Below are 22,467 nucleotides of genomic sequence, written 5' to 3'. Positions count from 1 at the left end.
CATGTTGACTTTTTGTAAATAACATTTTGGAATTCCTGTAGGGTAGGAGATTTTGACATTTCATTTTTCGTTCTGTTTAGAAACTTTTTTTTTTAAATTTTGGAATTTCCTGTGGAACAGGAATTCTAGTTTCTGGCCAGCTGTAATGCTAACTAATCAAGCACCCTTATAATGCATTAACTGTACTATAACTTTCAAGTGTGTTTTCAAATGAAAAATTACTGTAATCCAGTCTGGAGGTCAAAGGAATGCATAACTGTGGGCAGTGAAGGCAGTGAAAAATAGTCACAGATGACCATTTGGTGCACTGTGCAGTCTTAAGTGCACAAATTGGAAGCCTTTTGAAAGTGTGGGCCACAGTGTACATGGGTTAACGAACAAGAGGCTCACTAAATAGCTACTTGTTTTAAATAATAGTAATTGAGGCTGGATTTTCAAAATCTATTAAAGTTGTATTATGTTCCTGATGTTAAGCAAATAACATTGAGCATACAGGTTTGGCAAGCCTCATATTAAGGTGTGAAGTACTGATAACTGGAAAACTGGGCCATGCTAGTTATATTTTGGCAATATTTTAATGAAATCGTCCATGAGAGATTGGATCTTCCAATGAAGTTCACATTGGTCACATGGGAGCTATGACAAACATGGTCAGTAGTTCACAGCTCTCTACCGTATGTGTGTGTGTCATAATTAATTGGCAATATTAGTCTAACATGGTTTATTTTATTGGTCTTGAAGATCAATAATTTATAACAACCTGAGATTTGTGCCCCCTATTGCGTGCACAGATAGGGGATTAGAGAACACCTGCTATATGAGATCTGTTATATTGTTAGAGATAATATTTATTTATATATATGTTATAGTGTCTTGAAGTTCTTATATATTCTGGTCAATATAGCATAGTGTTATACTGCATTTGATCTCATTATTGAAGGTTGCTATTCATGAGCTACATTGACGTGTTAGGGTAATTTTTGCCTTCATTACAGTAGGCGGTAAATACTTTTACACAGCCAAGTAGAGTTTAGATCAATCCCTAAGCAGTTTCATCTTGTCTTTCAGACTGGGGAGTTTGGCCAAAGATCATTGTTTCTTTGTTCCTTTTTTTTCTTCCAAAAGTGACAGAAAACAGAAACAACAACTGCTGCTGCAATATTTCCTTTCCACATTCTGCAGATCTTCTCCTTTCTTTACACCTAAGTGCTTATGACAGACTTTTATTTTATGTTTTTATATTAGAGTGATTTATGATTAAATGTTAATGAAATAGAATTTTCACTGTGCTTTCATTATATTCTACTAGTTTGAACATTTTTCAAAACAGCACACCAAAACCCACTGTTTTCTATGAATAAATAATAAAAAGCATGTCTGTACATTATCATTCATGCATTCTCCAGTTGCCCCATCGGTGATTTGTCTGCCGGCATAAAGTGGGCACTTCATATTAAACAGATCTTAACTAAAGCTAAAATTCATGTTATGATTCCAGCAGTTCTTCTCCCCAAATCTATCGAATGAGGTTAGTTGTGTAAGTGCTGTAATATTTCATGGAATCTAGTCAACTGAAATGATCTGTGATATTCTACAAGTGGAGGATTTTGGATCTGTCTTCTGCATCCTTGTTCAGACTATTCAACAGGAGCTTTGCCAACATTTAGAACTTGTATTTGTAAACAAAATTTTAAAAGGATGCTGTATTGATACATGAGCTGCCAAAGGAACCAGAAAATAGAAATCTTAGCAGTAAAATTTTTCCTATGAATACTTTTAAAGAACAATCTATAATGTTAAGGAAGTGGTATACTGGAATTAGTGAAGGGAGGTACAAAACATATGGGTTGAAAAACATAAATTAAATGTAATCTAATTTAAATGTGGTTTAAAATTAAAAATAAACCAAAGGTTAGAGAAACTTTCATCTAAAGGAACACTTTATCAAATGGATTATATTTGTAATTAAATCCACATGGAAGTGGCCTTACTTTTTATAATCAAACTTCAGGTGAGTTGCAGGAATAAGGAGTGATGTTCTGGGAAATCAACACTACTGAAAAGCAGTTGCAGAAAATTAAGATGACAGATTAACAGGATTCCAACTATGATTCACTTTCTTATGACACTTACCTTTAATAAGTAACAGAACAAATTCGCCACAGAAATGCAAACAAAGTAACAACAAATATACACTTAACCATAAAGTGTCATAGGAGTATTTGTATATGTTGTTGTTGAATGTGTTGTTTTCTAATTTTATGAAAACAGCAGTTTTAAATTACTCAATGTTAGTAGGTAATTTTTAAAGTGTGTTCCATAGGGCCCATCTAGATGGAAAATAGAATCTTGGTTTACTTTGAGAGAGTTTCTGAGTGAGAGCTAATGCATGAAAGTAAATTGATTCACACACTTTAAATCACTTTTATATTATCCAGTAAGATGAAGATAAAAAAAGAAAAAAGCCAGAGCCTGGTAAATATTTTCTCCTCAAATTAAAAGAAGGAAGCAGTTAGTATTTCTCTTCATCCATTTTTAGGACAGGACATTCAATCAGAATTTGAGCTCTCTAATAAAGGACAAGTGACTCAACTGACATTTTTTAAAATTCCGCAGGCTGCAAGAATATGAGTGAATTGGTATACAGTCCTGAGGGTGGGCAAGGCTGTGACCCTCATAGTAATATACAGGAATTAACACAAAAACCTGCTATAAAGACAAAGATTCTGACCCTATAAAGAGACCTGCTCCGGGTCCCATTGAAATGAATGGAACTCTGCACTGAAGTAAGGGCCCATCTATGTGGATTCAAGTTGCAAACAAAAATACTAAAATAATGGGGAAAGGGTCTAGACCCCATTTTGTGTGTGCTGTGCTGCATATATTCACTCATTGCCATCTGCTCCCCTTTTTGGTCCCTACACTCCTTACAAATCCAGTTTATTATCTTCTCCCTCTCTGAACTTGGTTCCTTCATTCATGTAATCCCCAGTATTTGTTTCTCTTCCTGGCCTTGTTGCCATCACCTTGTAAGGGAAGGTGTGGTGAGATTATTGGACTGTTATGCAGTATTTTTTTTTAATGCTTCACTTTGAAGAGAGAGCTTTTGAAGGCAAAGAACACACAAAGTGTATTATAAAGTTATGGTGCTATTTGTTTATTATGTTTATTAAATAATGGCTCTACTAAGACAAAACGGAGAATTAGGAATCCTAAATTTAAAAGAGAGATAAAGTGAGTGAGAGGAAAAATCAGCTACTGGATTTGGGGCTAACAATGATCCAGTATTGTTTAGTAAGGCACAAGGGAATAATGACTCATACTCTCAGCTGAGGGGTTAAAGTCGAGGCATTTTAGAAGGTTTAAAGGAGGATATAAGGTTAAAACTATCTTCTTTAAAAGATTAAATCAATCCCAGAACAGTGGGTATAAATAGAAGGCACATTCTGCTTTGTGTGATGATGTAACTTCCAAAATATTTGTTGTATGACTATACAGCCGTTTTTGCAGTTTTTCAGTTTATTAGGGTTTAAACATCTTAAAGTTATATATATATGTACTTTTTAATGACACTTATTGTACAAATTTTTCCTATTATATTACAAATGTCAAGGAAGGCTCCATTTCTATATAGTGTGAAAAAATACTAGATATAATTAACTTCAATTAATAACAAACAGTAATGGGCCACATAAATCATTCCTGAATAAGACAGTTACTCATGTATTAACTTGTATGTCCTCCACATGGGGGGGAGGGACAGGGGGAGGGAGTCTAGCTGCATTTCACTAACAGATCTCACTAAATACATGGTATAACTATAAGTAAGTGCTAATCAGAATAAAAAAATGTAAACTCCACGTATGTGATGGATTTCTTCTGCCATTTCAAAGTATTAATTTGTAATAGGCATGCAGTGTTTACATGGGGCATTGCACTGAGTGCTGTTCCTGCTGGCCAATATTAAGGAGCAGCACCTGAACATATGTCCTGACTCACAGAAGTAGGTTACCTCTTAACCCATTAGGGTATAAGGGATGCGGGGTAACTGTCTAAAGAGAGGATCTGGGGTGTGGGCTGAACAGTCTAGAAGGAGAAATCCTAGGAGTTGTCAAGCCTGAGGAAAGATTTCTATTGAAATGTGTTATTGTTAATTTCTGTGTTGTTAAAACTGAACCCTAGAAAGTTCTCGTGTGTGGAGCTGTGTTTTAGAGTAAATTGGGAAAGACACCAGCTCACAGAACTTTTAGTGGCTTTAAGTCACTAACAAGAGGTAGTATGAGGGCTAAAGCCATACAGCTTGTTTTGTTATCTTCTAATTTTTCAGTAGATTCTTCATCAACATTCACATTGTGCTTTTTAATCTTTTTAAGTGGGCAGTTTGCATATTTAATATCCCCAAAGCCACTAGGGGTAGGGGCGTGTGTGTCCTGCTCTTTGGGTTGGGAGTTAAATCTTCACAGCCCCTCACATCTGATATGGTTACTGGCATGTGATCCAATCCTATTCTCATAAGTGGTTCCACAGTGTTACTGGCAGGAGTAAGGGTTGCAGGATCAAGACCAGCATCTCCTCACTGCCATCTCTTGTAGGGATCCTATGATACTTGGCAGTGTGGAGTGTGTTTTCTTTAAGGTTTGGGAAGTTACTTGGCCAGTCATTTTCTTGTGAAAAGGAAGGGATGTGAGAACTCTCTGCCTGCAAGAAAGCTGAGCGATTTTATGTTCCACAATGGGACTTGGTTTTCAAACATCCCTGCCCTTTTTTCCTTTAGCAAGATGCTGCCTTTAAGATTTTCAGTTGTGAGGAATTTTCCTTTAATATGGAGAAGTGGGATTTACCTCTACAAAGCTCTGTCCTTTCCACTTCTTTCCATCAATATGCTTGTCTAGGTCACTTATTTTTGGATGTCATTGTTTCACATCTCCATTCCAGGCTGTAAGTTCTGTCTGCTCAGACACTTTGTTGACTTCATTGTCCTGCCTCTGAAACCATCAGTGAGGTGCAGGTGGCCAATGATGTTGGTGTCTGAATCTGCTGATCTTAGTGTAGGCCAAGGCTTGAAGAAATCTCTGTGTTGTCTTTGTTGTTAGACATTTTCTTTCTAAGTATTTTAACCTAGGTTCCAGTTTACTTTCAGAATTTTTTATTTGGCAGCTAGCTTGTGAAAAGGACCTGTGCTGCTGTATTGATTTTTGATCTTGAATACCTCTAAAATGTTCTGTATTATTAAGTCAATAATGGTGATGTTTATTAATGGTATTGCAATAGGGAGGTAACATAATACTTTTAGCACATTATCATTGCAAAGCCCCATGATTTTGCATCATTATTTCTAAAAGAATGTGGCAACACAGACTGTAGGGAGATCTCATGAGAAATCAGGTAATACAGTATGATTGCTGAAAAATTAACACAAGTCATGGCCGTATGATTCTCTAAAGTTTTTCAAGCCATATAAAATAAAGCAAAAAAATAAAAGCAGTTCACCAGGAAGTGCTCAGATAGATATGTTGTCTCTAATGACGCTCAGTCCAATTTGACAAAATTTTAAAGTTTAAGTTACTTTCACTTTTAAACTTGTCTCTAAAACAAAATCTTGCAAAACAATTTCAGATTCAATTTCCTGAAAGTGGAAAAGTTACACTAAGCACTGTAGGTTTGTTCATTTTCATGTGTTAATTCTGGTATTCTAAAAGCATGCAAATTGCATTTGTCTTTAGATTTATAAAAAGTAGATATTCAGAGTTTGAATTATTTAAACTCCCACAACACATGCACTTTTGCTTTTCAAGCATGAGTTATAATTTAATTAAAAACTTCTGGTGCATCGCTAGCTATTTAAATATTAAAATGTTCCATGGATCACTTTCGATTATCTACCGTCATGAAATTCCTGAAGATGTCAGATTTTTAAGATTCCCAAAGTTGCACTTGGAATTGTCTGTTGATGCAAAGGGGACTGTGATAATTACATCCATCCATTAGTATCAGCAGAGGAGATAAACTTTGGGGAGGCTTAATGGGCATGTCTCAGTGACAGCTAGCAAAGAACATTTGGCATGATTAAGGATGGATTTGAATGTACTTGAAAATATACTCTCATTATGGATGCCCAGTGGAAGTTGCACTACAAATGTTAAATTCCCCAGAAGAAGAGTTGTGTGGCAGAGAAGCTTTGAAATCCACTGTGGCCGTCATCCGAATTATTCTCTTCTCTTTATGTCTTTCCGCTGTCAGATTCATTTTGTGATGCCCAACTTCCTCCTTGCATCTTTGAAAAGAGGCAACCTGTTGATTTCTGTGTTACAGATTGTCCGAAGACACATCAAGGATTGGCTTGAGAGGAAGAAACCTCCATTTGGTGCTATCAGCAGCTGTGTGCTCCTGATGATCATCTATACAACGTTCTGTGACACTTTCTCCAATCCAAATATTGACCTTGATAAATTTAGCTTGATTATAATAGTGTTCATAAGTAAGTTCGGTCTTAAACTATCCCTTTTATCACTTATTTGTCTCCCGCGTGCAATGAACAGCGTATACTGGAAAGAAAAAAGAAGGAAATACATTTAACTGCCATGAGGCTAGATTTTGTATTTTTAATGCATTTTGCAAGCAAGATAGATTAGAAAAATTCCTAGAGGCTGCATATTTTTAGGATGTTAAGTAAGCAGCAGCAGTAATAAAAGTATGAACGCTGCTATTATATACACTTGGGATTGCTCAAAGTAGCATTTCCTTTCTAAAGTAATAAGTTTTCAAATATCAGTGTCCATCCTGTTGAAGTTGTAGCTATTAAAGGGAAGTTCATGTTTTGATTTGGCACTCCTCACTGAAAGTGTAGATTCCAGTTGGAGCTGCTATTGACAGAAAATTATGTTAATAGCTTATAAAAAGCTGGTTTTTACTTTCCTTACTATATTATAAATCTTGAAAATATTGGGATTTTTTACGTGATAAATTTTTTGTGGTTGAAGTAATTTGTTAGAAAGTACATTTTTGATGCTCTTTATTTTATTCATCAGATTTAAGTAATATATTTAAGAGAACAGTGTCCTGGTATCCATCAGTTAAAAATACATTACACAATCATTAAGAACCAAAACAGCAGGATCCCTATCACCTCCCCACATATTATTTAATTATTAATTTTAAATAGTTCATGCAGACTAAGGTCTGTACTGTCTTTCTTTAGCAGAGGCTCCCTGGGAGTAGAAATTTGCCCTGAGAGCACGAAGTACTCACTGTCCCACTCCACCAGGGGAGCTGTAGGCAGCTAGTGTAACCCTAAAAGTGGGCAGCACTGCTTGGGAAAGGCATGTGGCCCAGACTCCAAAGGGGTTCACTGACTCAAGATTCCTGTGTGACAGGGCTCCTCTGGAGCCTGAATGCATCTTAAAAGCTGCCCTCCCCTGTCAGAACTCCCAGTATCACCTGCCTTTCCAATAGGCATAATCTGCTCCCCCCCTCCCCGCCCCCACAGATACAGCAGCCCATATTAGTGTAGGGGGGTGTAACTTGGATCTCCCAATACCAGCACTGTAGATCAAATCCTGTTTAGTCTAAAACCATTGAATTTCAGGAAAGCACTTGAGTCGCCTTTTAGTATATAGGTGTCATAGAATATCAGGGTTGGAAGGGACCTCAGGAGGTCATCTAGTCCAACCCCCTGCTCAAAGCAGGACCAATCCCTAATTTTTGCCCCAGATCCCTAAATGGCCCCCTCAAGGATTGAGCTCACAACCCTGGGTTTAGCAGGCCAATGCTCAAACCACTAAGCTATCCCTCCTCCCTTGGTACAGTGTCCTTGATACAGTGAGTGAAATCCTGGCCCCATTGAAGTCAACAGAAGTTTTGCCATTTACTACATTTCATCTTGCATCCTTGGTTGCAAAAGTGTATATGCTCTTCAGATAGTCTGTCGCCTTACATACAAAAAGGAAATAATATTTTTCACTTGTTCCAAGTAAATAGAAAAAGATCACACTTATAAGAGAATTAACAATTACATATCTTGTCTTTGTGTTTTAAAACACTCAATTCATAAAAAGCCCATCACTTAATGGAATAATGTTTGAATTTAGTAATAACAGCTGAGTTTGCTGTGGGATTTTTAGATAAATTCTTGTCTAATTTGTGTAGATTTTATAGCTCTCATAGCACTACTTTTGTAAGGCTGGGTTTTGCACCCCCTGTCCCACAGTGTTCACCCAGCTGTGGCTGTTTTCCAGTGGTGGATAATCTGTGGAGCACTTTCAGATGAAAAACACTATATACATGTAAAATATTACTTGTAATATTCGTTGCCAATTCAACATGATAAAATGCTTGTGTAATTGATAGTAAACTGCAGAACTGACATTGTAAAATGAGAACAAATAAAAAGAGTGTACTTCTAGTGAGCTTTTTCAAAATTGCTGAGAAGGAAATATAAAACCAAAAAGAATTCAGATGAAGGGTATGCATGCTAAGAGGAATATTCTCCTCTGATGATGTGCGTGTAACTTCCATGCACAAATCTGTGCAAATAGAGGGGGGAAAAACGTAAATTCTCTGTTAAAATGTAAAGAAAGTAAAAGAGAAACTTTGAATAAAAGACACTCATGTTACTCAGACAGCATAACAACTGGTGTGAAAAACAGGCAAAGCTGCTTTGCAAACTATGCTTTTTGGGACTGTTCATGCAGTCCAGTTGCTTCCATTGTTTTTCTTGTCATTTACAGTAGTGTTTGGAAAGATTAGTCTGTTTGCCACATTCAGGATAAAAAACTTCCTGTACAACATTGTGGTTCTTGTAATTGTGAAAATCATCCAACTTCATTTATTTTTTTGCCTATTCTATATTTAGTCAGTTCCAATGTGCATAACTAAAATTCCTTAGCAAAAACATTAATGTACACCTTGATACTTATAGATCTATAATTTGCTACAGATAAAGCATGTCTTTATTTCTAAAATATTTAGAAAGTTGAAAAATGAGGAAAGTCTGTACTACTTCGTTGGCGTCATTGGCTATGTGCCGTGTTATTTCAGTGGCAAATTTGGTCTGAGATTTTTAAGAGGAAAGTATATTTATCATTCTCCAGATTATTGTTTAAAGGTAACTTGTATGTTAATATTCTAGCCTCAGTGAAGTATATATAACATAGCATTGATAGCAACATTGGTGTTTATTTGTATGTAGGTATTACAGAAAGGATGCATTTTCTGTGCATGGTAAATTAATGCATTTATGCCAAAGAAAAATGATTTACAATTCCGTAACAATTGGTTGATTCCTATGAAGTAAAATACCAAATGAAATGTGAGGCAAAAATTTTAGTGTGCCCATCTCAGGAAATTCTCAAAATAAATGGAAAATTTCATTGATAGTTAAGAGATTCTTTCAGTCTTGGTTTAATGTGTCAGTATTGCCCAGTACCAACACTATTGCCCAGTTATAAATTGGGGCCAAACTGTTGCCTTATCTGACCTTGTACTATGAGACACATTTAGCTTCATGGTCATCACATACCCAGGCTTTGCAAGAGAGGGGGTTCTGCACCAGATTTCTAGCACATGTAAAAGTGTGCCCTCCTCCTTCTAAAAGATCTCTGGAAATCCTAGTCTTATGCCTCACTTGCCCTATTCTCCCCACAGGGGGTTGCTGCGGTCCCACATAGAGGTGGATCCACTCAATCAGCTTGTGTGACCCCACACATCATTCAGTTTCTTCAAATGTCACACATCCAGCCTGATTCCCACACGTGCTGAGATGTCTGGGAAGGCCACTTGTCAGTTGCCTTTCCATAACTGCCCCATTTCTTATATAGCATTTGGGTGGGATGTGGTCTCAGATTCCATGCTTGGGGACTGGGCTGCCATGTAGACATTAAGTAAGGTAGCTGAGAGGATGGTCCCCCTCAGGACTGTCAAATATGTCCACACCTGTAAAGTTCTGTTATGCTCAACAACTGCTGAGGGTTTCAGGCTGTGTGCACTGCTTGGTTCAGGAATTGGCTTTTTTCCAGTAGGAATGCAAACAAATGCGGTTCAATAAGGATAAGTGCAGGGTCCTGCACTTAGGACGGAAGAACCCAATGCACAGCTACAAACTAGGGACCGAATGGCTAGGCAGCAGTTCTGCGGAAAAAGGACCTAGGGGTTACAGTGGATGAGAAGCTGGATATGAGTCAGCAGTGTGCCCTTGTTGCCAAGAAGGCCAATGGCATTTTGGGATGTATAAGTAGGGGCATAGCGAGCAGATCGAGGGACGTGATCGTTCCCCTCTATTCGACATTGGTGAGGCCTCATCTGGAGTACTGTGTCCAGTTTTGGGCCCCACACTACAAGAAGGACGTGGATAAATTGGAGAGAGTCCAGCGAAGGGCAACAAAAATGATTAGGGGTCTGGAACACATGACTTATGAGGAGAGGCTGAGGGAACTGGGATTGTTTAGTCTGCGGAAGAGAAGAATGAGGGGGGATTTGATAGCTGCTTTCAACTACCTGAGAGGTGGTTCCAGAGAGGATGGTTCTAGACTATTCTCGGTGGTAGAAGAGGACAGGACAAGGAGTAATGGTCTCAAGTTGCAGTGGGGGAGGTTTAGGTTGGATATTAGGAAAAACTTTTTCACTAAGAGGGTGGTGAAACACTGGAATGCGTTACCTAGGGAGGTGGTAGAATCTCCTTCCTTGGAAGTTTTTAAGGTCAGGCTTGACAAAGCCTTGGCTGGGATGATATAATTGGGGATTGGTCCTGCTTTGAGCAGGGGGTTGGACTAGATGACCTCCTGAGGTCCCTTCCAACCCTGATATTCTATGATTCTATGATATATATATATAGGAGTCTCCTAACCCCTGTTAACAATTATGGAAAGTACAAGCATTTCATCAAGAGGGCAATATATACCAGAGTGTGGGCATGTTTGTGTCTGCAGTATGCACACTTACATGTGATTTTGCAATTTGTTAAGCAGAGATATATCTGGCACCTAAAGTATGTCAGAAGGTTGCACTATGTCATCACTCCTGTGAAGCAGTACTCTGGAAATGGATGCATGGCATTCACCAGTCAGCTTCTCTGTCAATGAGACATCATGTCAGGAAGTACCTTATTCAGAGGCAGTGCTTCTGCAAGTGCTGCCATAACCATAGTAATCGCATTTGCTACAGAAATGCTTCCTCAGACATGGTGATGTCCATTGCTCCTTCAGAAATAATTGTCCTTTCTTCAAGTCCTTATATGCCCACACACTTGGCTGGATCAAATTTCTTTGAGTGTTTTGGCCCATCCTTAAGCATCAGATGTGTATCTTTTCATACTTTATGCAGGTGTAAAAGGTATGTACACAGCATACAGTACAGTGGTTTAGGTGAAATTTATTTTTACCATGTAAACTTAAATTTAACTTGTTTCTCTTTCAGTATTTTTTGTTCAGCTGAGCTTCATGCTTTTAACTTTCCTCTTTTCTACAAGGTAAGTGGATTAGAATGTTTTGAACAAATGTACAATATAGAGTGTGTATATTTATTTATGCATACATTTAGGGGCATGCTTCCAAAACAGGGGTGACTTCATTCTAATGATGCTTTTGCTGCATCTCCCCCATTAGCATTGCAGAAGCAACACAGCTAAGAGAGAAGGAGCTGGATTCTATTCCTTCTTGTGCATTTTCTACTGAATTGTTAATCAAGTTCCAATTAACTACTCCATTGGTTCTCAAACTATTGTACTGGTGACCCCTTTCACATAGCAAGCCTCTGAATGTGACCCCCCCCCTTATAAATTAAAAACACTTGTTTATATATTTAACACCATTATAAATGCTGTAAGCAAAGCGGGGTTTGGGATGGAGACTGACAGCTTGTGACCCCCCCATGTAATAACCTCACAACCTCCTGATGAGTCCTGACCCCCCAGTTTGAGAACCCCTGAATTACTTCTATTGAAGGCAGTGGATTTGCCCAGGTGTCACAGATGCAAGTTAGAGCAGCCACAGTCCTGCTCTAAGGCACCATTCTGCTGATTGGGGATTGCTAGAGTGCAGCATACTCTGGCTATGCCCCCTGCCTAAAACATTCCCTATCTAGGGGGGATGGAGCACGTGGCATAGAGCCAGCTCTGCTAGTTTTATGCCACCAGAGTATTACCCTGTGAGAGAGGAATCCTAAATGATCCTTTAGGACATCTTTAAGTGCCTTTTGTAATGTTGGCCCTTTCCTGGACCAAGGATCTGACCCAGTTGTAGAACCCCACAATGCCATTTCTACAGGACCTTGAGTAGGATGCTACTTAAACTGTATAATAAATACATATCTGGAGTTTCAGGAAAAGCTATTTCCCATTTGGATTGAACATATGACCTCTACTGGGCAATCGTATGCCTCTGTTGGTCACTTTTCCGACCTTCCTGCCTTAATTTTATCCTATAAACCTCAAGCCCAGCTTCTCTCTCAATAGATAGAATGTATCCTATATCTCTTTACTGTCTGTTGGTCAGTTTTTACAAAGGGGAGTTGGCTGCTAATGTGATACAGAATGTATGTAGAAGTAACCTTGGGTGGATTTAGGTTGTGGGAATTTATCCATTAGAGAGTTTGCCACAACTGAGGGAAAAAAATATTTTTAAATAAATAAAACAAAAACCCACCACACACACACTGCTGTGCATTTGTGGGTAGAATTATTTCTGTCTAGCTGATCAAAGTGTTATGAACATGTGTGTGGATACTTAAAGTTGTACATTTGATCAATGATGTTTTAAGCAGATTTTTGCTAAGAGATTATTAAAAATTTTTTTTCTAGGAATAACTCTGGTTTCACACCAGCAGACACCGTGGCTATCATTTTTTGTTCCACACACAAATCCCTCACCCTGGGTAAGTCATTATGAGAGGTCAAGTTTATCTTTTCAGTGCAATCACAGTAATTCACTTTGTTGGAAAAAGTTGTTTTTTGTTAAATCAAAGTAGTAGTTGTTTCAGTGTGACAAGCATGTGAACATTGGTATATTAAGGATATTGGTATATTAATGATAACATTTTTGCACGGGGTAAATAAATGTTTATTAAAAAGGAGACAGCACAGTTTTCTCAACTGGGAGTTCAGTAGTACTGCAGTGCCATTAATCTGCTCTTATTTTAGAGGGAGCTACTTCATTTTCTACTTGTGATGTTCCAATACCCTAATCCAATATTGATAAAGTTTGAGGTTCATTACTCATAATGTTCTGAGTTATTCCTACACTGTCACCCCAGAAAGATGATATTGCTCAAAACTGCTTAGCATTTGCCGTGCTTAGCATATTCCAAAATAGATCACTAAGGACAGTTCTGTTTTTTGTGTAGTTTAGCAGCTTAATTGTATTTATCTGAAGTCTGCAACATCTTTGGACTGTGTGTATAATTTATTACAATTCATTAGTCAAAAACATTATTGAAGTATTTGTCATTTAAAATTACTTAGTGATAACAAGCATGGTCTGATCGAAACATACAAAATATAATTAAAATAGTTACGTTTAGAGTGTCATGAAAGTGCTCCATTCCTATTCCTGTTCTCTTCTGCCGATCAGTCAGTGGCACTATTGGTGGCTGTATGTTTTCTTATTTCTTTCCAAAACTGGAAAATGTTTGTTTGATAAAGTACAGCATATATAATTGAGTATTAACCTTTTCAAGCCTGTAACTATCAAAGATAAAACTTTAGTTATTAAATGGAGTTGGATATATTGGAAGGAATGGTAATGACGATCTTTACCATTGAGTAGCATTTCTACAGTTACATTTTAATATACAGAAAGTATTTATTTTGATTTCTTTTAAACTGCCTGGATACTTTGAATTCATTTTTAATAAAATCAGTTTGCATTGCCTTGAGTACAATTTCAGACAATCTGTAGTACATATGACTTCTCTTTCATATAAGTATAGCACAGTACAACATGTGTGATTAGACCAAGTTACCTGCAGACCTAGGGTACAACTGTGACCTGACAGAACAAAGGGCATTGATTTCAACTAGCTAAGAATGTGCAATTATTTTATCTTTTTTTTTTCTTGAGACTGTGATTTTGTGTGTAGACTGCACACACTTATATAATTGCTGTGCAAATAAAATCACTACAGTGGGTGCTTAAACATGAGAAGCCTCCAGGGGATTGCTTTCACCCAGAAAAAATCACGGATCTGTGTTCCCTTGTCACTAGTTGTTCTCATGCTATAAACCCTCCAATATAGCCCTGCCTGAATCACACATGGCATACACTGAAGTCAGTGCTCCTTCTCTCCAGCCTTTTCCCCACTAGCTTGTGACTCAATCCCCGTTCATTATATTTTTATTTTCTCCCTGAAGCTACCTGGTTCCTAGCTCCTAGCAGCTGCTGAATAAAAAGTAACTGCTCTCCCTGAGACATCTAAATTAGTCAGGTTTTGCTTGCACTTTGTAGTGCTCTGTGCACGTGCAACAGATGTGGGAAAACAGCAGCCAGCTAAAAGTTCAGGACTCTTTGGAACCTGTTTTCTCCAGGACTCATAATTCCTCTCTACTAATATATATAGCTAGTATAGGCAAAGAGGTGTGCAAGTGGATAGGTGGTGGGGGTGGTTGGCCAGAATATTGCAGCCCCTCCTCTTGGGTGTAAACTTTGCCACAGTTATGTTAGCCTTTGTCAGCTTTGGGGTAGATTGCTTCACTGGGGTTACCCTTGAAGAACACTCAGAAGTTCCAGCTGGTATTTCTTGCTGCAGTTTACCTCCCCAGTGGGCAGATAACTGGGAGCACACTCGTGCTCTGGGTGTTTGCACTAGCTTACTGTTTAAAGCTCTGAATAGCCTAGCACCCAGCTATCTGAGAGATTGCATCTGACTCTGTTACATCTCTGCTGTTAAGATCAGTTGCGTTGCTCTTGTTGATGGTTCCTGGAGTTTTGTTGTAAGAGACCACAACCAAGGCATTCTGAATGGAGCGCTCCCATTTGTGGAAAGTGGTTCTTTTGGCAGTTCACCAAGCCCACAGTTAGCAAATCTGAGGGCAGTGTGTGTAAGCATGCCTATTGTCTGTTTATCCATTGCCTCTGACAGAGTATGCATTTTTGTTTCTGTTAATCATTGCTTGGGTTTCTAGATCCCACAGCAAAGGGAACTTCAAAAAAAAAAAAAAAAAAGGCATAGCTATGTAAATAAATAAGTGGATGGAGCTTATCAGAAAGATCTGGATTAACAAAGCTTTAGTATTATGAAAATTGCCCCCAAAGCTAGTGGCATAAATAGGAATCTTTAACCTATGCAATTAACATTTATTGTAAAGTTATCCCAAGTTCCTCTCCTGGTCTCTGGCAGCGTTACAGGGGTTGTGTGTGTGTGTGTGTAACAATAAACTGTTTCTGAATGACCCTTCAGTGTACCAGATCCTTGTTTATTTATATCAGAAACCCAAGCTGGCTCCCAATGAAATCAATGAGAGTTTTGCTTTTGATTTTAGTGGGAGCATAACAGGCAGAAGATGCCCATGCTATGTTGTTGTTCCATCACATTTTACAGGGAATATTTACTGTAAAGCATGCAAAAAAACTGCACTAATGTTAGTACTTCTGTCTCCAACATCACAGTATCTGAGAGAACCACTGCAGTTCAGGGTCTTGTTTTAAGCCCATTTTGGGCAGTTGTTTTCATTTACCTTCAAGACATGGCCATTAAGCAACTGGTAACATATAAATGACCTCCTACAACAGTAGCTTTATTTTGGGGCTTGAAATTCGTTTTTCTCATCTTGACATGTGAAGCTCCAATAGGTGTTTCTTGTCCCTTCCCTTGGGGATTTTAGAATGGAACCAACAGAAGAGGAGGAAGAGAGAACAGCTTTAAAGCTTTAGAAGTGGTAATAGGAGAAGCACCAGAAGACTTTTGTAAGATATTTCTCCCGCACCATATTAAGAAACCAACTAATTCTCATGCAATGCATGCTCAACTGCCATTTCCACTGCTGAATTCATGAAAAATTGCTCACTCTACACTGAGACAAGTGCTGTCCCCATAAGTCGGGGTTTATTTTATATACTGAACAGCTGACGCACCTATTTTTCCTCAAAGATCAGGTGCAGGCATAAGGATGAATTACACTGACTAGGTTCCTTATATTTTTCATTCGGTATCATAAACTGATTAATATTTCTTAATATAAATGGTCCTTTCAATGATTTCTAAAGAGTATACATCATGTTGGCACACAAAACCATATTTATTTCTATTTCATTTAACTAGTGAATTAGGGATATAAACTTACAAATAGTGAAGATAAATGTGGTATCCTCACATATTCCCCCACACTTTGTTCTTTCTCTCCTTCTCCCCATATATACACAGTACATGTGAGTACGCACACATGCAGACATTTGATTCATGGCTTTTATTAGTGCATTTGCCAATGATTGATTAGTACTTAGTATTAGTACTTCTTCTATTGATTGATTGCAGATGAAGTGACTATTTGACCTTTAATTATGAGTCTTGCTATTGAAAATGACATTGAGCTATGGCTTCACATAATCCATCTGGAAAGCCTGACATGATGCCATTCCCTGGAGTTCGTTCAGCAAGAAAGAGGAGGCCTGAAGGAAGTGCAGAGCGATCAGTATGGTTCATCTAAAACAATACTGCAGGCTTGGTTGCCTGAACTTGTACATAGTCTCTGGCTAGTGTAGGAGATTATTGTATCTTTTATACTAGCTACAGGTCACCACTTAAAAAAATAAAAATGCAGACTCACCAGTAATTCAGTTTTTAATTTAAACCTTCATAATAGTTCGATAACTACAACCTATACGTATTTTATCCAGCAGAAAATAAATAGCTGCTACCTACTCTGTAACATCGGCATACCAGATATGATTGACAAAGGATTGTTAAAAAGCCCCTTATGGAATTAGGATTTTGTTTTCAATGCAGCGTACATTTTCTCATTTAGATGGCAATAAGGCAATGGCTTTTTAGATTCTTAAATAAACCCAATTAAATTTTTCAGTTTATATAAATACTCTGAGGAAGAAGCTGTAAATTTATTTATTTTGGTCAATTTTACTTGAAAATGTTTGTGGTTTAAATTCATTTGAAGGTTTTTTCTGTTTTGGTTTTCTTTTTTAATAAAAGTGGATACACTGTTTTATTGCTTCAGTGCAGAGTGGACAATCTATGTTCAGACAATTTAAAAACAAGGTAGCATGCTGCTGCATTTGCCTATTTTATGACGATGAGAATCTAGCTGCTTTAAATATAAAAAGGCCAAAAGATTGGATTCAGATTACAGGCTGCGATAAAATAAGGCTTCTTTTAATTACTGCATAAGAGAAAAGAAACACAGTGAAACCAGAAATATTGCCAAGTTTCAGCCCAGAGTTAATTTGTATAGTCAACCATTGCAGACCCACTAAATATTGAGCTGAACCTGCAGGAATAATGAGCACTTCTTGCATGGTGCTGAATGCTTTCTGTTCCCAGTGACTTCAAGTTTGTGCTCTGTAGCCCTGATTCAGCAAGTAATAAGGCATGTGCCTAATTTTAAGCATGAGAGTGATTCCATTGACTTCTCGTATAGAGTTCCCAAAGGGTAATGCTGTGCAATTACTGATGTTCTCCGAAGGCCTTCATTTGTGAGGTTATGGAGGATCCATCTTGTAACCACTTTTGTTCGATATTTATATGAAGACTAAGAGGCAACATTTTAGGCTGCATAATCATCCACTTGCTGCTGATATTTAGTTTTATATGGCCTTTCATCTAACTTGATTGAGAAAGGGATCTAGGTGAAAGTGACCTGCCTGCATAAGAGAGAGATGATTCTTGTTGGTAGGGTATGGCATTTGAAAGAACAGATGGCTGGAGGCTGTATCTGGACCAAGGTGTACTCCCAACTTCTACCAAAATTGTTAAAATCATAGGGGTCCTGTTGAATCCATTTTTGCTTTTGAATTCCTAGAAAGATACAAAGTCTCACAAGGGTTATTACTGTAGCCCACTCATTCCCAGCTCTAGCCTCCTTACTGTGCCTGCATAAGAAATCTCCTGGCCTTCTAATGGGTATGTTAAGAGCAAACTACTATGAAGAGCTGGGACCAAGGATAAAGTACCTACTGTTAGTGTGGGTTCTTCAAGTTCAAATCTATGTTCCTGAGGTCAGTTTTAAAGTTTGTTTTTTGAAGTTCTTTTGTGTCTCCCCCCTTGCCACCAGCAGGGCGGTTGGGAGGGCTTTCTCCCTTCCCAGTAAGTGGCACTTATTTCAGAAGATTAGGCCTGGAGGGGCTAATGGTGCATGAGTTAGAAAGGAGAGCCTGGCACAAGAGGACCGTTCTAGGACCCCAGTTCACATACAGAAGTTCCCAGTACCTGTAAACAGTTCTGTTATTGTCATTTAAAGTCATTGAAATTACTCCCAAGCTACATTGCTGTAGCTGAAAGCAGAACCAAGAAGCCAAAGAAAGTTACTCCCTTTTTGGTGCTCCTTTCATAGACTGTCCTCCCTTTCCATGGCTGGCTGACCAACCAGCCCTTTAGTCTTCTCCTAAAAACTTTAAACTATTTCCGAGGAAGGAAAGAGCTATCTAGTCTAATGAGAAGCCGTGTAGGCCTCCATGCATGGCTGGTCAGTTCTGTAAGACTGGCTACGTACTTGCTTCGCTCTCCCACCCTTGCTCATTTGGGTCCCTACCAAACATGTTCTTGAGGTACAATATTATTTATCAAGTCACCGTTATGACCTAACAAGTCGCCACCTTCCTTTCTCGCTAGACTCCGAGGAGAGGCAGAACTTGATGGTCGGGACTTGCCAATGTTTTAAACACGTCACTCCACTGGGGGGACAGACAAAAACCAAATCCATTTTCAAGGCTTCTGGGATGGAGATAGTTTAAATGTTTTCCTTCTACATAAGCCTCTGCACCCTCCCTCCCCCACTCCCCAAACAGAGCTGGCAGTTTGCAGGCATGTACAGCGTTCCTACTCACCCAGAAGGAGTAATCCCCAAGGGATTTTTTTTTAAAAAACAGGAAAAAGGTTTTATTCAGCATGGTAACAAACACAGTTGTGTAACTGAGCTGAGATACATGCTTCCAAATCCCAACCGACGGATGGCCAGAGTCCAGTGACATGGCAGGCAGTTTTAGCCACAACACCGTACATGAGGCTTTTTGCTGGCATGTGGTGAATCAGCACATCCATCATCACACCCATCAGCTGTGCCTATTTATTTAGCTGTTCAAACCCCCCTACACACTCACCCCAGTCCAGCTGACGTTGTGGACTTAGCAACTTTTTCCTTCAGCCAAATGCCCATCACCAGGGCTTTGCGGCAGGCACTTTGCCATCGTATGCTGACCTAGACCTGCCAGTGACTCTGGCCCCATGTTCATGTATAGTTGTATATTTTAATATCTAATATTTTATTATTATTATTGGGATGAAGCGAAGCACCGTCTAGCTTACCAGGTTAGTGTCTGGGAGTTTCAGATTGACCCACAACGTGAACATTTACCATATATTTCAGTGTGACCATTAGAATCAATAGGCAAGTAAACATACGGGGGGTCCAGGCACAAATCAGAGCAGACTCAGCCCTGCTCTCATGTGCCAGCTAGTGACAGCCTCTGGGAGTAGCAATGCTCTGCCAACACCTAGTCTCCCATCATGTCCACATGCTGGCTAGCTAAGTCAGCTTTATGACCTCTTTGCACCACCAGAGAAGCACAAAGGGGTTACAGTGAGGGCATATATTCAGGAAGATAATCTGCTAGTAGATCTACCTCAAAGAAAGAAATGTCAGAGTTTAAATGAGTCTTAGTGGCACTTGGACAGAGCACATGTTTTGCTATTGTTGTGTTTGGCATGAGATTCATGATATCCTATGCCTCCTCTGTTTCTGTTTACTGAATTTTCATCTCTCTTATGATTCTAAAAGGGTAACTGTATAGGAAATTAGGGGATCTCCCTTCCTATGTGCCCTGAAACATATGCTTTTTGATTAGCCTTTGAATGTGGGCAAGAAATCCAGCACTGGGGCTTGTTTCCCAGTGCTTCCTATTCATCTGTACACTCTGCCAGTAGTAGTTTTTTTATTAATATTTAGAAAGTTTGCCTCCAGCAGTACTAAAATGTGCATCAGAGAACAACAGTTGTTTACTGTGTTTGAACTGAAGAATCTCACCCAGGAGATCTCATTCACTTGAAGTTTACATCTCTCAATCTCTACTTGCAAAAAGAGATCGATGAATAACAATTGTCATTTCAGAGTTGCACCTCTCCAATTATTTATTTGGTTGTGCGTCTTGCCAGATGAACTCTTAATTAGATCAGACACTAAAAACCAGATCGCAGGTTTTTAATGACAGCAAGCTCATACCGCTTTATAATAATAAAAAAAAATGCTACAAACACCCAGCTGTAAAATGATAATGACACAAGAGCCCTCCCATCCCTCTCTCTCCACCAAAAACAGTTCCAGTTAATGTATCTACTTTAAGGAACTACGTTATACTCAGCAGATAGCTGGCAGGTTACCCTAGGGGAGATCCGAATTTGGACATGACTCAAGATCACGTTATCCCAAGCTGGCAGAGGCTACAAATGTCACCTATAGTAAAGAGTATTGAAGATGTTGTTGAGTCTCCGTGGGAGTATCACATCTACATGTGCTGCTCTCCGTGCACCGTCTGGCAGCCAGTCTCAGCTGCTGGCTTCAGACACTTCTGAAACTGTGGGTGCAAGGATTTTTTTTTAAAAAAAAAACACTTGGAAAAAGTAGTGGCCCTGTTAGAAGGGGGGTTGCTGGGAGGTTGGAAGTGGATAAGTTCAGCGCTGCAAGTTGCACAACTCCCACCACCATCCTAATTGTCAGTGGTTTAGTGTGGAAAATAAACATAGGACAGTATTTCTCTCTCCTGTGGATAGAGGACTGTTGGCTCCAAAGTCCCTGCCCAAGTGATGGGGAAAGTAAATCTTATTATCCTTTGTTCTACAAAAAAAAAAAAAAGCTGAAAAGTTGTAGCCAGTGTTTTCAGATTCTGATATCTGGCATTTCCATGGCCTAAAAACATAGTAAAAGGAGGGAGGGAGAGGAGATGTTTAGTTTATGCATCCGTGTTTTTGCTTGCCTTGATGCATAAGGAGGGAATCACTGTGGGTTTCATTTCTTGCGTGCGCTCAAATACAATAGGAATAATGTATATAAGTATTTCCATAATGTCTATTTTAATACATTAAATGAAATTCACTTCGCCAAAACTTTGATGCCTCCACAGATCCTGGCATCTGCTGTGCTGGAGAGAATAATTGTGTTCAAGGGAACAGCAAATTAATAAAACTTTCAGTCTGTAGGATATTGTCTGTCTCTCTGTGCATCCTTCCATTTATCACCATAATATCTGAGGCACTGACATGGCTCTGTTACATAAAAGTATACTAGAAATATAGAGAAAAAAGGGTGTTTCTGCAATCACTGAGTACACATATCTCAATGGCTTTCATGTTAGTAATGAAGTACAAGACGAACCTCTGAGTGCACTGAATGTATTGTCTGTGTGAACTATGACTTGATATACAGGCAGTAAAAAGTCTCTGAAGTAGACCAAGATCATCTACACCATAGCCATGCATGTGCCTAGGTCTCATTGTAGAGATAAGCTAGTGTTTAAAATAAGATTTATGGTGGTTTGATTCATTCTTGAATGACCTGTTAATTAATTACTACTACAATATTGTCAGATGGGTTAAGGTGTTCCTGAGTCTAAGGCAGTCTTCAGTTGTCGGTGTTTAATGTTTCATTGTTAGCATTTGGTGAGATTGCTCAGGTCATTCATTAAACATCACTTCCAATCTGAAAACACCCGTTGAAAAACCATAAATAGATCAAACAGCACATTCTCTCTTTTCCCCTTTTACATTTTTATTTACTTAAATCTTTGATAGTTGAAGATGTACTGTTTCTTGGTAGCTACATTTTACATTGCAGAATCTAATTTCTGTGGTAATATGAACAAGGTGAACCAGTGACCTGAACAACTAAAAACTAAAATTAGTAAAAGCATGCCTAGGGCACTAGCTTTTCTCCATCTTTTCCTTTAGTGTTAGTGACAAAAGAAATATCTGTCTCATTCTTCATTAATCTTCCTCCTCTTCCTTCGCCTTTATATGTATCACAGACCCATTGAATCTCTTGCAGCCAGTATGAATCTCACATAGACAGGACTGAATTTCAAAAAGTGATTCTCCTGCATCCCCCGGGTGACTTGGGGCCAATGTAATATGTTAACAGGTACTCAGTGATTCATCTGTATCCCAGTAGTGCTGTGCTCCCAAAGGAGGTAACAGGCACCCAATCTCATGCTAGCCATGTGAGCACTATTTTGAATGCTCTAGTGTCATTGGCCTAGATTCACAAAGGTTCTTAGGCAACGAAGTCCCAGCTTTAGGCTCCATTGCTATTCACAAAACTGCTGC

At 38.7% G+C, this 22,467-nt stretch overlaps 1 protein-coding gene across 2 annotated transcripts in view; it reads left to right on the top strand.

Annotated features, from left to right (window-relative positions):
* The window catches only part of SLC10A7 (solute carrier family 10 member 7), a 189,737-nt gene that overhangs the window by 147,228 nt on the left and 20,042 nt on the right, over window positions 1–22,467 (top strand). For both annotated transcript variants that reach the window (XM_037897360.2, XM_043545777.1), the window contains 3 exons: window positions 6,313–6,478; window positions 11,410–11,461; window positions 12,791–12,864. In XM_037897360.2, coding sequence (XP_037753288.1) covers window positions 6,313–6,478; window positions 11,410–11,461; window positions 12,791–12,864 — 292 coding nt within the window. The remainder of the gene's footprint in view (window positions 1–6,312; window positions 6,479–11,409; window positions 11,462–12,790; window positions 12,865–22,467) is intronic.

This window comes from Chelonia mydas, chromosome 4 (assembly GCF_015237465.2).
Source record: "Chelonia mydas isolate rCheMyd1 chromosome 4, rCheMyd1.pri.v2, whole genome shotgun sequence".
NCBI lineage: Eukaryota > Metazoa > Chordata > Testudines > Cheloniidae > Chelonia > Chelonia mydas.
The sequence above is the reverse complement of the archived record's forward strand: the minus strand, read 5'-3'. Positions and strand labels throughout refer to the sequence as shown.